Raw genomic sequence first — 13,679 nt, 5'->3', positions numbered from 1 at the left:
CACATGGCTTGAGCTATGGGAAGCAAATAAAAGTACATAAATAGAGTAGTGAATTACATCATTAGTTGAATAATTCCTAAGCCCAACGTAGTCAACACCAATAATTAATGCATAAATTGTCCCCTAGTTGAAGAAGTTAATATTGTATGAAATCAACTACACTAAGCTATGGAATAAATTGAGTAGGTATTGATTATTGTTAAATATTGGATGGGCTTGGTAGAGTAAAGAAACAAGTCTATTGAGAATCTATAAGAAAAAATTAGGCAAATGAATGCTAAGGCTTAGACCATTGCTAACCCTCTAGAATAATAAACTATGTTTCAAGCAACTCAAGATGTGGATGATGAATTGGATGCACACCATAAGGATGCATAGACGGGGAATAAATATGTGAGATAATTTTTTCATGCAACACGATCTATCTATTTATTTATACAATAACTAGATTATTTGCATACTTGAAATGAAAATTGCTTGTGTAGACTCATCCTATAGAACTAGACAATGACAAGGCCCATGTATTCTTTTCCAAATATTCTATCATTTTTGGAAAGTGGTGTGAAGAATGAGAAAGTTTATGAAATTGTGGCAAAGACTTACAGATCATCCCTGAGTTGGACCCTTCATTTGAAGGGCAAAAGGAATAGAGGGGTTGGCTCAATGGTGATCCAATTATTCTAGTTGGGCTTATTGGACCCTTTGCTTTTGACAAAGTTGTAAAAACATGAATGGAAAAGAATGGTCCATAGTATAGGATCAAGAGTAGTGTAAAGGACACATTCAGGCATAAAGAAGCATGATGGAAGTTGGCTAAGAACAATTAGAAGTTAAGGATCATAACTAATGAGTTGACCTAGGTAATGGAATGGCATAGTCACCCCTATTATTTTATAACAAATTTGACATGGTTAACTTTAGACATCATCATTATATAAAGCTCCTTTGTGGATAGGATAAAAGGGTTTCACATTTGTGTAAGGATCATATTTAGTGATAACACTAGCTTATGTGAAGGTTAAGTGTTGACGGTTGCAGATGTTGTTGAGATCTAAATCAATCTTCTATGATGTTGTGGAACCCTATTGAAGTATCAAAAAATGAATCAATGAATGAATATTTCATCCCCTTTTTCTAAATCTTAGATTATGTGTCTATTATGAATACTACATAGAGTTATGTTGTTTTCTTTATCTATTTGTAAATCTCAAGTAATGCATTTTATATTTATGATGATGATTTATATTTCTAGTTGTAGTATGATAGTTACAGTATATATCCATCTTAACCACAAATCTGGCAAGAGCCAAGAGGGATCAAACCTCTTGATGTGAAAGCTTATTTTGCACCTCTGACAAATTTCATCCCTCTAAAAGCTATATATATATATATATATATATATATATATATATATATAATGGCCCAAACTTGCAATTTCAACACATTTCTACTTTATATAATGCATATATGGTTTTTTTAATCCTATATAATATTGACATTTAAATATTTTATTTATGAACTATTTTATATATATTTAAATATTTTTTTATTTATATATTATTAAATGCACTTCAATATTACTTAACTTTTCATATTAAAACATTTTATTTGTTGCCTACATTGAATTTTGATTATTAATAATATTTTTAAAATGCTACATATTGGTTTCATATTAAAAATTAAATGAATTACATATCGCCTTATTATTTTTACTATGAAGTGATCAATTTTGCTTTGTCTTTAATTAATTCTTCTCTTTAAGTATTTAAATATTTTATTTTACTTTCTTTTCATATGTATATCACATATGTATGAAATAATATTGAAATAAATTAGCCAACATGCATATTTTAATAATGTATTTAAGTTATTTACTGAATTTTTTTTCACAAAAATTATACAACTTACTCTTATTAAAAATTTAAAATACAAGTTTTTATTATTTTTAATTTATACTAAATTTTTCTATAAAGTTGATATAAGCTTATGTCATTTAATATGGACATAGAAATATTTTATTTATGGTTAAGAGTGAGAGTGACATATTTTTACCACTTTTTCTTAGTGTAAGTGATATTATTAATAGTTTATAAGACTTTTAATTATAACTAATTAAACATGTATTTTTTTTCTTGTTTAAAAAATTTTATTTTTATTTTAAAAAAAGCATATATAAACTAAAAATTGAATATAGACAAAATTACACAGTCCCTTATACCTAATTATAAAATAAATTTCTCCCCTCAATAATAAATACATTTAAATATAACCAACTAATTATAGAATTCATATTGCATTTCCATATATCTTTAACATTCTTGATTTTGCATGTCCATATATGTTAAACATTCTTGATTGTGCTTTGAATGAAACGTTATTAAAAAATCCATCACCGAAACATTGATAATATTTCATGAGAAGTTGTGTTTTTCTTTAATGCCAACCCACATTATAAGATTTCATATGTAATACTATCTTATATTACTTTGAAAATTCAATATCAATTTTTAACTATGCTTTACTGAATCAAAATATTTTAAAATAGCTCCATTCAAATTAATTTAGATTACGGAGATATAGAGTTGTGATACATGTATACATGTATGCTTTAAATTATATCGAAATGTTTTTTTTTTTTTTTTTTTTTCATTTGGATTTTATTAGAGATGAATTAATTCACAACTCATTTATGCTCATATACATATACATATACATATATATATATTCTAAATTTTATTTTAAAATATTTTTTAAATTTATGGACTCAAATTTTCTGAACATACAAAATTTTATAATAATTTTTAACATTTTTATAATGACTTTTAACATTGCTTATATATCTATAAAAAAAGATACAAATACAATATTTAAAAATTATTATTAAAATAAATATTTAAAAATTCAAAAACAACTCCTTTACACTATAAAAAGTTAGTAATACTATAATGATTTTTACAGATTACAATTCCAAAATTACCTAATTTATTTTCATTATAACTATAATGCTGTATGAATACTAAGTCGTCATTCTAATATATTATTGATGTTCCTTAAATTTTTATATTCATTTGAGAATAAATCCTTAATGTAATTAATCTTAACTTAGATTAACGTCAACACTAAATATATTCAATTATTGACTTATTATATATAGAATATTTAATTAAAAAAATTCATTTTAAGTTTTGATTTCTTTATATTCTAACACATTCAAAACCTCGATGAACAAGCTTGTTCACTATTTTAAAATTGTAAGTAAATTGGAGTATAAGTGCTGGAGGGGTGTTCACTAACTTTAGAAGAATTATTAAATACTCCTAAACATCCAGTCTAACACTAGCTTGTAACAATTATGAATAAGTATTTACCAATGCATGGAGTTTAAGTGTAGGTTGTAAAAATTATACAGAAGCATATGCTTTTCTAAACGAAGTCAATTTATCCAGGTACATGAGCATTCAAAAGCTAATTATTATTAGTTACACAAAAAATACCATCAAGCTCCTCCAAGTAAGTACCATTCTTTAAGAATAAAAATTAAGCTCATTTTTCCACCAAATCATGTGTTTAGAAGCAACAATGTTTAAGCATCCTCTACGCTAAAGGGAAAAATTAGTGAAATTGTGATTAACACTAAATATTTTTTCAACTGATCTTATAATAACTTTTCAACTAACTTTTCAACTGATCCCATAATATTTGTCATATCGGCTACGGCACATTAAATTGTCAAACAAGTGGTTAGTATTATAATCCTTTTTCAACTGATCTTATAATAACTTTTCAACTAACTTTTCAACTGATCCCATAATATTTGTCATATCGGCTACGGCACATTAAATTGTCAAACAAGTGGTTAGTATTATAATCCATGGAAACACTTGATTTACATGACCCTACCATCAACATGTTAAATGGCATGCTCGAAATTGGTTAGTCTCTAAGTTTTGTGTTAATCCTTTGTTCATTATACCTGCCACGTTGTAGTTCCCATTTATCCTCCTATAACAATGTATGGTTCACTTCTCACGAATGAATCCATGGTGAGTCGTTAAATTGAAAATGTGATTGGTCCTTGATCCAGATGAGGAAGTTGTAGATGAATCACATGGCTCAACTCAATAGTTTCAGGTGAGGAATGTTACATCAATAGTGCAGGTAGAGGCTTCCATTCTAATATAGTAGATGGATATGATACAAGAAATTCAAATTCGCTTCAATTCTAATATAGTAGATAGATATGATACAAGAAATTCAAAATAAATGTGGGGCATTCTAGTGTAAATTCAATAGCGTTGACATGAGATAATAACGAATGTCCACTCCAGTTGTACAATTTGGATTGAGAATCTAAGATCAATCAATAAATCAATGTTTAGACCCTATGATTGTTGTCAAAGTTGTTAAGGTAGATGGCATTTATGATTAGCTAGTTTAATTTTGATGTATTTTAATTTTTTCTTAACCCTAAGCATATATAAAAATCTACTTTTTAAAATTTCTATATTTTAGTTTTAAATAGTCATCATCTAGAGTTTTTTTAGTTTTAAATAGCCATCATTTAGAGCTTATTTTTTAATTTAAAATTCACATATATATATAGATTGATTTAATTTAATTCAATTTAATTGATTAATATTATATGATGTCATAAATGCAATTGTCTTACTTTTCTCTTATGTTAATTTATTCAGCTATCTTAGTAATAGAAAATATATATTAAACTTTTTAAGGTCAACTCATCTTTTTATGTAAATAATAATCTTTGAATAATTTAATTTTATAAATTTATAATTTTAAAAAATAATAATTACTTTTTATAAATTAAATTTCTATTTTCCAAATTTTAGATATATTTAAAATGGATAATTCATAAATATATATTTGTATGAGTATTAGTTTTTCTTAATGTTTAATAATATTATTTTTAAATATAAACTTTACTTATTAATTATATATTTTAAAAAATAATGATTTATTTATTTTTCATAAATTTATAATTATATTACATAAATGAAAATTAATTAATCTATATAAATATAAAATTATTAATAATAAAATTTATTTTTACGAAAAAAAAAAAAAAAATAAAATAAAAATAAAAATAAAAATTCCTCAATGTGAAAGATTAAAAATCATATTAAGACAGACATAATAATTATTTTAGGTCCGCGATAATAATAATTGCATAGCCAATAACACATCAGAGAACACATTTCTTAAGTAACAAATTGAACGCAGAATTGACTATGTCTGTGAAGTTTAATGTACGGACTAGGAAATAGTACTGTTAATAGGAAATAGTCACCTGGACAGCTCAGCGCATAAATTACTCGATGTAGGAGTTTTGGCATCATAGACGAGAGCATGATTGACATTTTGGCCCTTCTCTGCAAACACGGAAGCCCGTGCGTTGAACTGAATCTCAAATACGTCAGTTATTCTATGATTTCCGGGATTATAAACTAACCCTGGATATTCAAAAAGGCAGTCTCTTAACCGCCGTCCTATTGACTTGAATTGTATTTGCTTGCAGAAGCGGAATTGCCCAAGGATTCTGTCAGTTTTATATTCAGACTCAATGAATTGAGGACATTTGAAGGCATTTAGAGTTCACTTCTAATCATCTTCTGTGCTGTGAGACATTTCCTTATTTACGAAGAAGGTATTCTAGATGATCATCATTGGAGTTGTTTCAAAATACTGAAATTTCGTTTTAAGGTTATCAGAAGGAAGTTATTATCAGTTGTCTGAGAAAGATATGGAAGCAACGGCTAGTGGTGGTAGTGAGCGTTCTTTAGAGCAAACTCCCACTTGGGCAGTCACTGTTGTTTGTTCGGCTTTTGTAATCATCTCCTTACTTATTGAACATGCTATACATCACCTTGGAACTGTAAGTTTTTGCCAACATTCTCTTCAATTTAATATCTTACTTCCATTTTCAACCGGATTTGGCTTAATTGTATTCGGTATTCAGCAACAGATTCACGCTCTTTACACTATATTGGGTCACACAAACATATTCCCCAATCAGTGAACTAATACCAATAATCAGCGACCGGAATTTTCAATATGATTAGCAAATTTTCTTATATAGGTGCATCTTCCACACGCAGAATGATCAAGATTTGAACTTAACGTCTCTCTGTAATAATATCTCTCTGTGATTATATTGCAGTGGCTCTCCAGGCGAAATAAGAAGGCCCTGTATGACGCACTTGAAAAAGTGAAAGCAGGTAGGCTTTTGTAATTGTTTGTGTAGATATCGAAATAAGTTTGTTGGATGCTATTTTTTCAGTGGTATAAATGCATTTGGAAATGGCCTTTTCTCCCATAGGGAAAATTGATCTCTTCGCTTCAAATTTTCTTTGAATTATATTGAAGGGATAAGATCATACATACAAAGTTCTACTCATAATTATTTAATTGAATTCCACTTGTTTTAAATCTTATAAACTTTGAACTAAAATTTCAGACAATTTTGATTGGGCAATTCTATATTAAATTTAATATAAATACAATTTTTTTCCAAGAAATTAATAGACCTGATAGGGTTACGGTATCAGAAAGATATCCACCGACTTTGGATCAATGGCCAGATGAAAACAAAGCCCCCCCACTGATCAATTAGTTTGCCAAAAATTGTGGTTTAACCCCATATATCAAAGCTTACTCCGTTACTCTGCTGGATTGTACTGTGGCTTCATCTGACCATTCAACATTTTAAATTGCTCTGTTTGATTGTATTGCGGCTTGATTTGAAAATTCTAAATTGGGTTTCAAAGTAAGAGTTTAAAATAAACAAATGGCTATTGCAAGTCTATTTTTAGTAGCTCTGAGAACTTCTGAATGAGAATTCATCACATGACATCGACCGATATAATACATCTTAAATTGGCATTCTTGGATTGCAGAACTGATGCTTATGGGCTTCATCTCGTTTCTACTGACCGTTTTTCAGAAGCCCATTTCTAAGATTTGTATACCGGAAGGGATAGCTTATAGTATGCTTCCCTGTCAAAAGGAAGAATCGATTGCTACTGGTACCGATCATTGTTCCAAACAGGTAGACACCATACTCTATCTTGCGTATTCGAATTTCCCGCTGCAATTAGAGGTTACTCAAATCGTGTTAGTCCATTTGATATCAATCAAGATATTTATGATAGTTTGATAAATATTCTTTCCCTCTTGATTCAAGGGTAAGTATCCTCTGGTCTCCCTCAATGGCATGAACCAGCTCCACTACCTCGTCTTCACGTTGGCAACAGTCCATGTGTTATATAGTGTCCTAACAATCGCCCTAGCAAGAGCAAAAGTAAGTGCAACGGGAAACAAATTATCATTCAGTTTAAATTTTTTCTTGGTTTGAATTTGCTTTCATATCTTTAAGCATTCGAAACATCTTCAACTGAAAATACAAGTCATTTTGGTGCCTAGATGAGGCGTTGGAAAGCATGGGAAAAGGAGATAGTAACAATGGATTATCAGTTTTCACATGGTGAGTTCTTTTAATTTTTCTTCTCTACGTGGCCTCGTCTGGCAGTGTCTCATGTTTGGAAAATAACATGGTGAGGTATTTTCATTTTTTTCCCCAAATTGCCTCGTCTGGCAGTCTGTCGTGTTTGAAAAATGACAACCTTAACCAGGCTACGAACCTGGAAATTTCAACGGGGACACCCTGTAATATGATTTTGAATTCAAACATTAAAAGGGCACATCAAGAAAATTTAGGATTGGATAACGTTTTGAGGAATGTTAGAAAGGCTGTTTCTAAGTACAAGTAGCTACGTGCTTGCTCTTTGTTTCATGCAGATCCTTCAAGGTTCAGATTAACCGAACAAACTACATTTGTAAGGCGTTATATGAATTTATGGAGCAGAACACCGATTCTTAAATGGGTGGTAAGTAATTCATACTCCAAATATTCTAGAGATTTATGGTACTTGAATCCCTTTTACATGTAATAGTAATATTAATTTCTGGTTCAGAATTTAACACTATGTAGATTTGCAGGTTTGCTTCTTTAGACAATTCTTTCGGTCAATAAGGAAAGTTGATTACCTAACCTTGCGCCATGGCTTCATCATGGTACGTCTCCATTAATTCAAATCTCCCGTTTCCATTTCGTCTTTGTTTAAACAACCATTTCATTCACGTGATTTAACTGATTTGTGTTGAAATTTTATTTCTTGGTACCGTATAGGCCCATTTCTCTGCAAATAACAAGAAGTTTAATTTTCATAAATATATAAAGAGATCATTGGATGACGACTTCAAGAGCGTGATAGGAATCAGGTTCGTAACAACTTTTTGTGCGTAAAAACTTTGGTGTTTATCAATAATAATAGATTTCCCTCTTGCAACGCTTCTAAGTCCTGCATTAGTTTTGTTTGTCTGGGAGACCTACCCCTGCTTTTCACCTAACACTAGAACATTTATTGTGTTATCTGCAGTTTTCCCCTGTGGGCTTTTGCCATGGGATTTTTACTTATCAATTTGCATAGTAAGTCTTCACAACTCTCTGTCTTACTCCAAAGTTTTGTTTAATTTCCGTTGCTAGCGAGTCTGACGTTCTCTCTTGGATTGGCTGTGTTACTGTGTGAACAGAGTGGAATTCATACTTTTGGTTCTCTTTCCTTCCCTTAGCTGTAAGTCTCTGGAAATATTCGAACTAGAATTATTGATGATATAAGTTAATGATCTAGGAAAGTTGTCCACTATTGACTTCTGCGTGTTTATTGCTACTCCGTTACTTGTGCAGATTGTTTTGATAGTCGGAATGAAGCTGCAACTTATAATATTAGAGATGGCGTTAGGAATTCAAGGGAGACATGCTGTGGTTAGAGGAATACCAGTGGTGCAGCCAACCGATAAGTTGTTTTGGTTCAATCGCCCTGATCTTATTCTATTCCTGATCCATTTCACTTTATTCCAGGTATCGAAATAATTGCATTGTAAATTTTACTTCCTCTAACTGTTACTATTATATTTATTTCATTATTATATTTATGACAATGACATAAAGCCTTGATGGTTCCTGCAGAATGCTTTCCAGCTTGCCTTCCTGTCGTGGACATGCGTAAGCCATTTTCATTAGTAATTATAATAAATTATAATATCAGCAGAGATATTGAATTTACACAGTTAACAATACGTTCACAATTATTGCAGTGGCAATTTGGTTTGAACTCCTGTTTCCACGATAGTCTTTATACGATCATATTGCGAATTGTCATTGGGTAAGAATGTCATTATATAAAAGCACATATCTGTAAAACAGATCTTTTGTCTGGTTAATTTAAACAAATGCTTTGGAAGAGGTTATTTTTATGTTAGTTGTAAAATATTTAATACAGATGATGAATAAAATATTTTAATATAAATAGATATAGGCTGGTAAATTGTAATATAATGAAAATATTGAACATGATTATGCTTTGAATTAAACAATAACTGAATTGTAATTTGTTTGTGGTTCTATCCAGGATAATTGTGCAGTTTATATGTAGCTATGTCACACTTCCGCTTTACGCACTTGTCACACAGGTGAAATTTTTTATGCTTCATTTAAAATAAAAGGACTTCCATTTTGAAAGAGAACTTGAACTTCTCTAAACGTACTGCATTATCTTAAAAGAAAATTGGAAAATATCTGCATTTTTGGAAAGTCACTATTCTTACTGTTCAGTAAATTGTGGGTAAATATTTCCGCAAAGGGTACAGATAACTCTGGTCCTTTTAAGCCTGAGCATAGGGATTTTATTTTGGTTCAAAACTGACACATATTCTATGCAGATGGGTTCTCACATGAAGAACACAATATTTGACGAACAAGTAGTTAGTTCCTTGATAAGATGGCATGAAAGAGCTAAGAAAAATATCAAAAAAAGAAATTCATCGCAGAACACAATCCTTGAAGAAGGGGTAGCTAATGGCTTGAGAAGATGGCATCAGAGAACTGAGAAAAATATGAAACCAAGAAATTCAAACTACACATTTTCAGAGTCTGGATTTTCAAGCAGATTGGGGACTCCAAGTGTTGAAACAACTCCAAGCCATGGATCTTCTCCATTGCACTTAATGCGCAGATATAGTACTATGGGTGACATTGAGACTCCGGACATCGCTCCAAGATATTACCTCTCAGATTATGAAGCAACCGAATCTCCCGAGTACTCAGAAGTTACAGCACAAAATCCCATTTCAGACCAAGTGGAAAGCTCAAATCTCGAAATGGTTGCATCTTCTTCATATATTCCGCAGCCTATTAGAACTGCTTCGATTTCTGAAACCTGGGGTGTCAAAGAGGTCACAAAAGAGCCACCTACTTCTGAAGATGTGAAGATAAACATAAATAGCAGAGATGAATTTTCCTTTGCCATGTCTTAATTGTGTGTTTCATATCAAGTCATAGTTCTCGGCTGACCAGTGTGATCTTTCATGAGGACGACCTGTAAACTGCGCAAACGGTTACTTTCTTCCAATATTTTCCTTCTGAATGAATATAAGAGAATGTATTAGATATTCATTATTCAGTAATCTCTTCCCGAAGCAAATTGCTTAAATTTGTATTGCATGACTATTATCAATTGATTTTTTTTTCATAATTGGAATTGGTAAACATTTTATATTTAAATATTGTATCTCAGAGAGCATATTCAAAGTGGGTAAAGAACAAACCGTTACTTTCTTTCAATATTTTCCTTCTGAATGAATATAAGAGAATGTATTAGACATTCATTCAGCAATTTCTTCTCGAAGCGATTTGCTTAAATTTGTATTTCATGAATATTATGAATTGATCGTTTTATTTGGAATTGTTAAACATTTTATGTTTAAATATTTTATCTCAGAAAGCATATTCAAAGTGGGTAAAAACTTTCTCTGGTCGTTTATTCATAATTGGAATTGGTAGACATTTTATATTTAAATATTGCATCTCAGAAAGCATATTCAAACAGTGAGGGAACCTTCTCTTGCCTGTCCTTAAAGATAATAATAAAAAATGTAATATATGTTTTACTTCGAATTTTTTTTAACGTTGTACTAGTATTTTAGAACACATTTACGAAGCCCAGGGAGCAGCTTTTAATCCCTAGACCTTCTAGACCTTTATCCCACCGGCCTACTCACCTCGTGCCTCTTGACATTAATGTCATGAGTCTTTTCCTTTGATCGAGCCATGCTTTACGCATCCTTCCAGAATTCCAGATAAGTTGTCAAGGAAGGAAGGTTAGGTTCTCCCTCCTTATATTGTTTCCTACTCAAAGAGTAGAGGAAAAGTATTTGATTGGAAATGTTTTTTTGTTTTTTTTTTCCTAAAATTAAATTGTAAAAAGTAAAATAAAAAAGTTATCAGAGCTACCTAAATGAAGTTTTTTTTTTTTTAAATCGTACAAAGTAAAATAAAAAAAATTATCAGAGCTACTCAGAGGAAAAGTATTTGATTGGAAATGTTTTTTTTTTTTTTTTTCCTAAAATTAAATTGTAAAAAGTAAAATAAAAAAGTTATCAGAGCTACCTAAATGAAGTTTTTTTTTTTTTTAAATCGTACAAAGTAAAATAAAAAGATTATCAGAGCTACTCAAATGAAGGTACTCTCTCCCTGGTTTGGTTCCACATCAGGAAATTTGCTAGCTCGATCCCTTACTAAGATACCGGTACTCTTTCCCTGGTTTGGTTCCACATCGAGAAAATTAGCTAGCTCCATCCCTTACTAATATACCGCTTCTTGCTTCCTTCTGTGAAAGGGGCGAGGCAGAATCCTATTAACCAGGAGGCCACAATAAATCGGGAGCGCCTATGATATATATAAAATCCAACATTCCCATACATTTTGGTGTAAAAAGGGCTGAGTCTCACAGGAAGAAACAATGATATGTAGAAAACAATTAGGTGACATCACATCAAAAAATGCCTTAACAAAATACTCATCACTATTTATCCAAAGCAATTCCATATTAAATTATCTCCACTCATCATAATAAACAAATACAATTAATATATAAATTACAAATTTATATCAATTACAAATTTTATCTTAAATTAATGAAATAAATTTAATCTTTAATTTTATTAGCTATTTTTAAAAAACTTTGGTTCATATTCATGTTATATATATATATATAAAATAAAATAAAATAAATTGATACGTACTATTTTTTAAAAGCTTTGCTTCATATTCATTTAAAAAAAAAAATATGAAAAAAAGTAAAATTGATACTTAATTTTACTATAAAACTTTGCTCCATATCCGTTGAAAATATGAATCTTCAATTAACATAAAAGTGTATATGAAACGCAACTGATATAAGAATAAATTTATAAAAGAACTTATGCTTGTGCAGAAAATATACCTTAAATGTATATCATGCATACCTATGTTAACTCTTTTATTTGATAATTCATACTAATGGCATGTTCTATTGTTTTGGGGTAATGAGACCACGACTTTGTCCTTTCTCGTTTCCTTACCCATATCAACACCACACAACTCCTGCGAGAATAAAAGTGAAGTTCCAATTCAACGTCAGATACCCGTACCGCCGAAGGTTTAAAGTCAGAAATAAACACATGACAACGACCGAACGGAGGACCGCAAGTCATGAAACCAGACAGCCACGAAAAAGCGGACCACACTTATTAGAGTATCGATAGAAATTTAGATAATGGAATTTTTATTTTAATGAAGTAAACAAACGACAGCCACGAAAAAGCGGACCACACTTATTAGATTATCATTTTAAAATGATAATAATTTATATTTTAATGTACTTGGACATTTACCCCGCGACAGACGGCTTGCCACCTCCCTACCCGGGTTCAAACCCCGGCTTGTCGCCTCCCTACACGGGTTCAAACCCCTTGTCGCATGTATCCTGTTGCTCGGGCAGTTTATATGTTGATCAATGTTGCTTTGCTGCTCCTGCAGCATATATATTGTGTAAATCATGCTTCTGTAAATATGTACATTGTTAATTTAATCTCGCTTCCGTAAATGTATATAAATTGTGAATCTCAAGTTTATACAACCCTCATTTAAAAAAAATAATTTATATTTTAATATTTGATATATATATATATATATATATATTATTTTAATTTTAATTTTTATATAAATATAAAATTAAAAGTTTCTCATTCTATTAATAAAGTATAGTGTAATAATTTTAAATTTTGTTTTTAAATTTTTTTTATATGTAATGTATATAATTCTAATGCTTCAAGGTTTTAAGGGTATTAAATTAAATTATACATTTAAAAATATAATTTAAATACTGGAAAATTATAATTTAACAAAAAGTTTATTATCTGATTTCGTGAAAACTACGAAAACATTAAAATAATTAATAGAGTTCAGGCTTATTAAATTATAAATAAATAATTTTTACGTAAATAATTTTCATAACTAAATAAAATTAATATTTTTTTATTTTTAATTTTAAATATAAAATAATAATAATAAAATATTTTAATGAAAATTATAATGTTTAACCGGCCTATAACATTTTAGGCAATATTAATAATATAAAAACATAACAATATAAAAAATATTTGAACATCTATTTTAAGGAAAATCTTTTGATTTAATTTTTCAGTATAAAACTCGGTGGTTTTGAGCGGACGAGGCAAGAATATATACTCCTATCGATTCTTAATGTAACCATTAGCAATTG

At 29.9% G+C, this 13,679-nt stretch overlaps 1 protein-coding gene across 2 annotated transcripts in view; it reads left to right on the top strand.

Annotated features, from left to right (window-relative positions):
- The window catches only part of LOC149191073 (MLO-like protein 9), a 124,593-nt gene extending 113,901 nt beyond the window's left edge, over nucleotides 1–10,692 (top strand). The window contains exons 1-15 of one of the 2 annotated variants that reach the window (XM_089412332.1): nucleotides 5,464–5,893; nucleotides 6,179–6,236; nucleotides 6,915–7,066; nucleotides 7,202–7,318; nucleotides 7,441–7,501; nucleotides 7,816–7,904; nucleotides 8,017–8,091; nucleotides 8,207–8,298; nucleotides 8,457–8,506; nucleotides 8,611–8,651; nucleotides 8,765–8,938; nucleotides 9,047–9,082; nucleotides 9,175–9,242; nucleotides 9,489–9,549; nucleotides 9,799–10,692. In XM_089412332.1, coding sequence (XP_089268458.1) covers nucleotides 5,762–5,893; nucleotides 6,179–6,236; nucleotides 6,915–7,066; nucleotides 7,202–7,318; nucleotides 7,441–7,501; nucleotides 7,816–7,904; nucleotides 8,017–8,091; nucleotides 8,207–8,298; nucleotides 8,457–8,506; nucleotides 8,611–8,651; nucleotides 8,765–8,938; nucleotides 9,047–9,082; nucleotides 9,175–9,242; nucleotides 9,489–9,549; nucleotides 9,799–10,392 — 1,800 coding nt within the window. In that variant the 5' untranslated portion in view covers nucleotides 5,464–5,761 and the 3' untranslated portion in view covers nucleotides 10,393–10,692. Of the gene's footprint in view, nucleotides 1–5,463; nucleotides 5,894–6,178; nucleotides 6,237–6,914; nucleotides 7,067–7,201; nucleotides 7,319–7,440; nucleotides 7,502–7,815; nucleotides 7,905–8,016; nucleotides 8,092–8,206; nucleotides 8,299–8,456; nucleotides 8,507–8,610; nucleotides 8,652–8,764; nucleotides 8,939–9,046; nucleotides 9,083–9,174; nucleotides 9,243–9,488; nucleotides 9,550–9,798 lie in introns of those variants that run through there. The other variant, XM_089412333.1, reaches the window with a different exon arrangement.
- Nucleotides 10,693–13,679: the final 2,987 nt, after the last annotated feature.

This window comes from Pinus tabuliformis, chromosome 3_1, assembly GCF_031772625.1.
Source record: "Pinus tabuliformis cultivar Carrire ecotype Pingquan chromosome 3_1, CPIR1, whole genome shotgun sequence".
Taxonomy (NCBI): Eukaryota; Viridiplantae; Streptophyta; class Pinopsida; order Pinales; family Pinaceae; genus Pinus; species Pinus tabuliformis.
The sequence above is the reverse complement of the archived record's forward strand: the minus strand, read 5'-3'. Positions and strand labels throughout refer to the sequence as shown.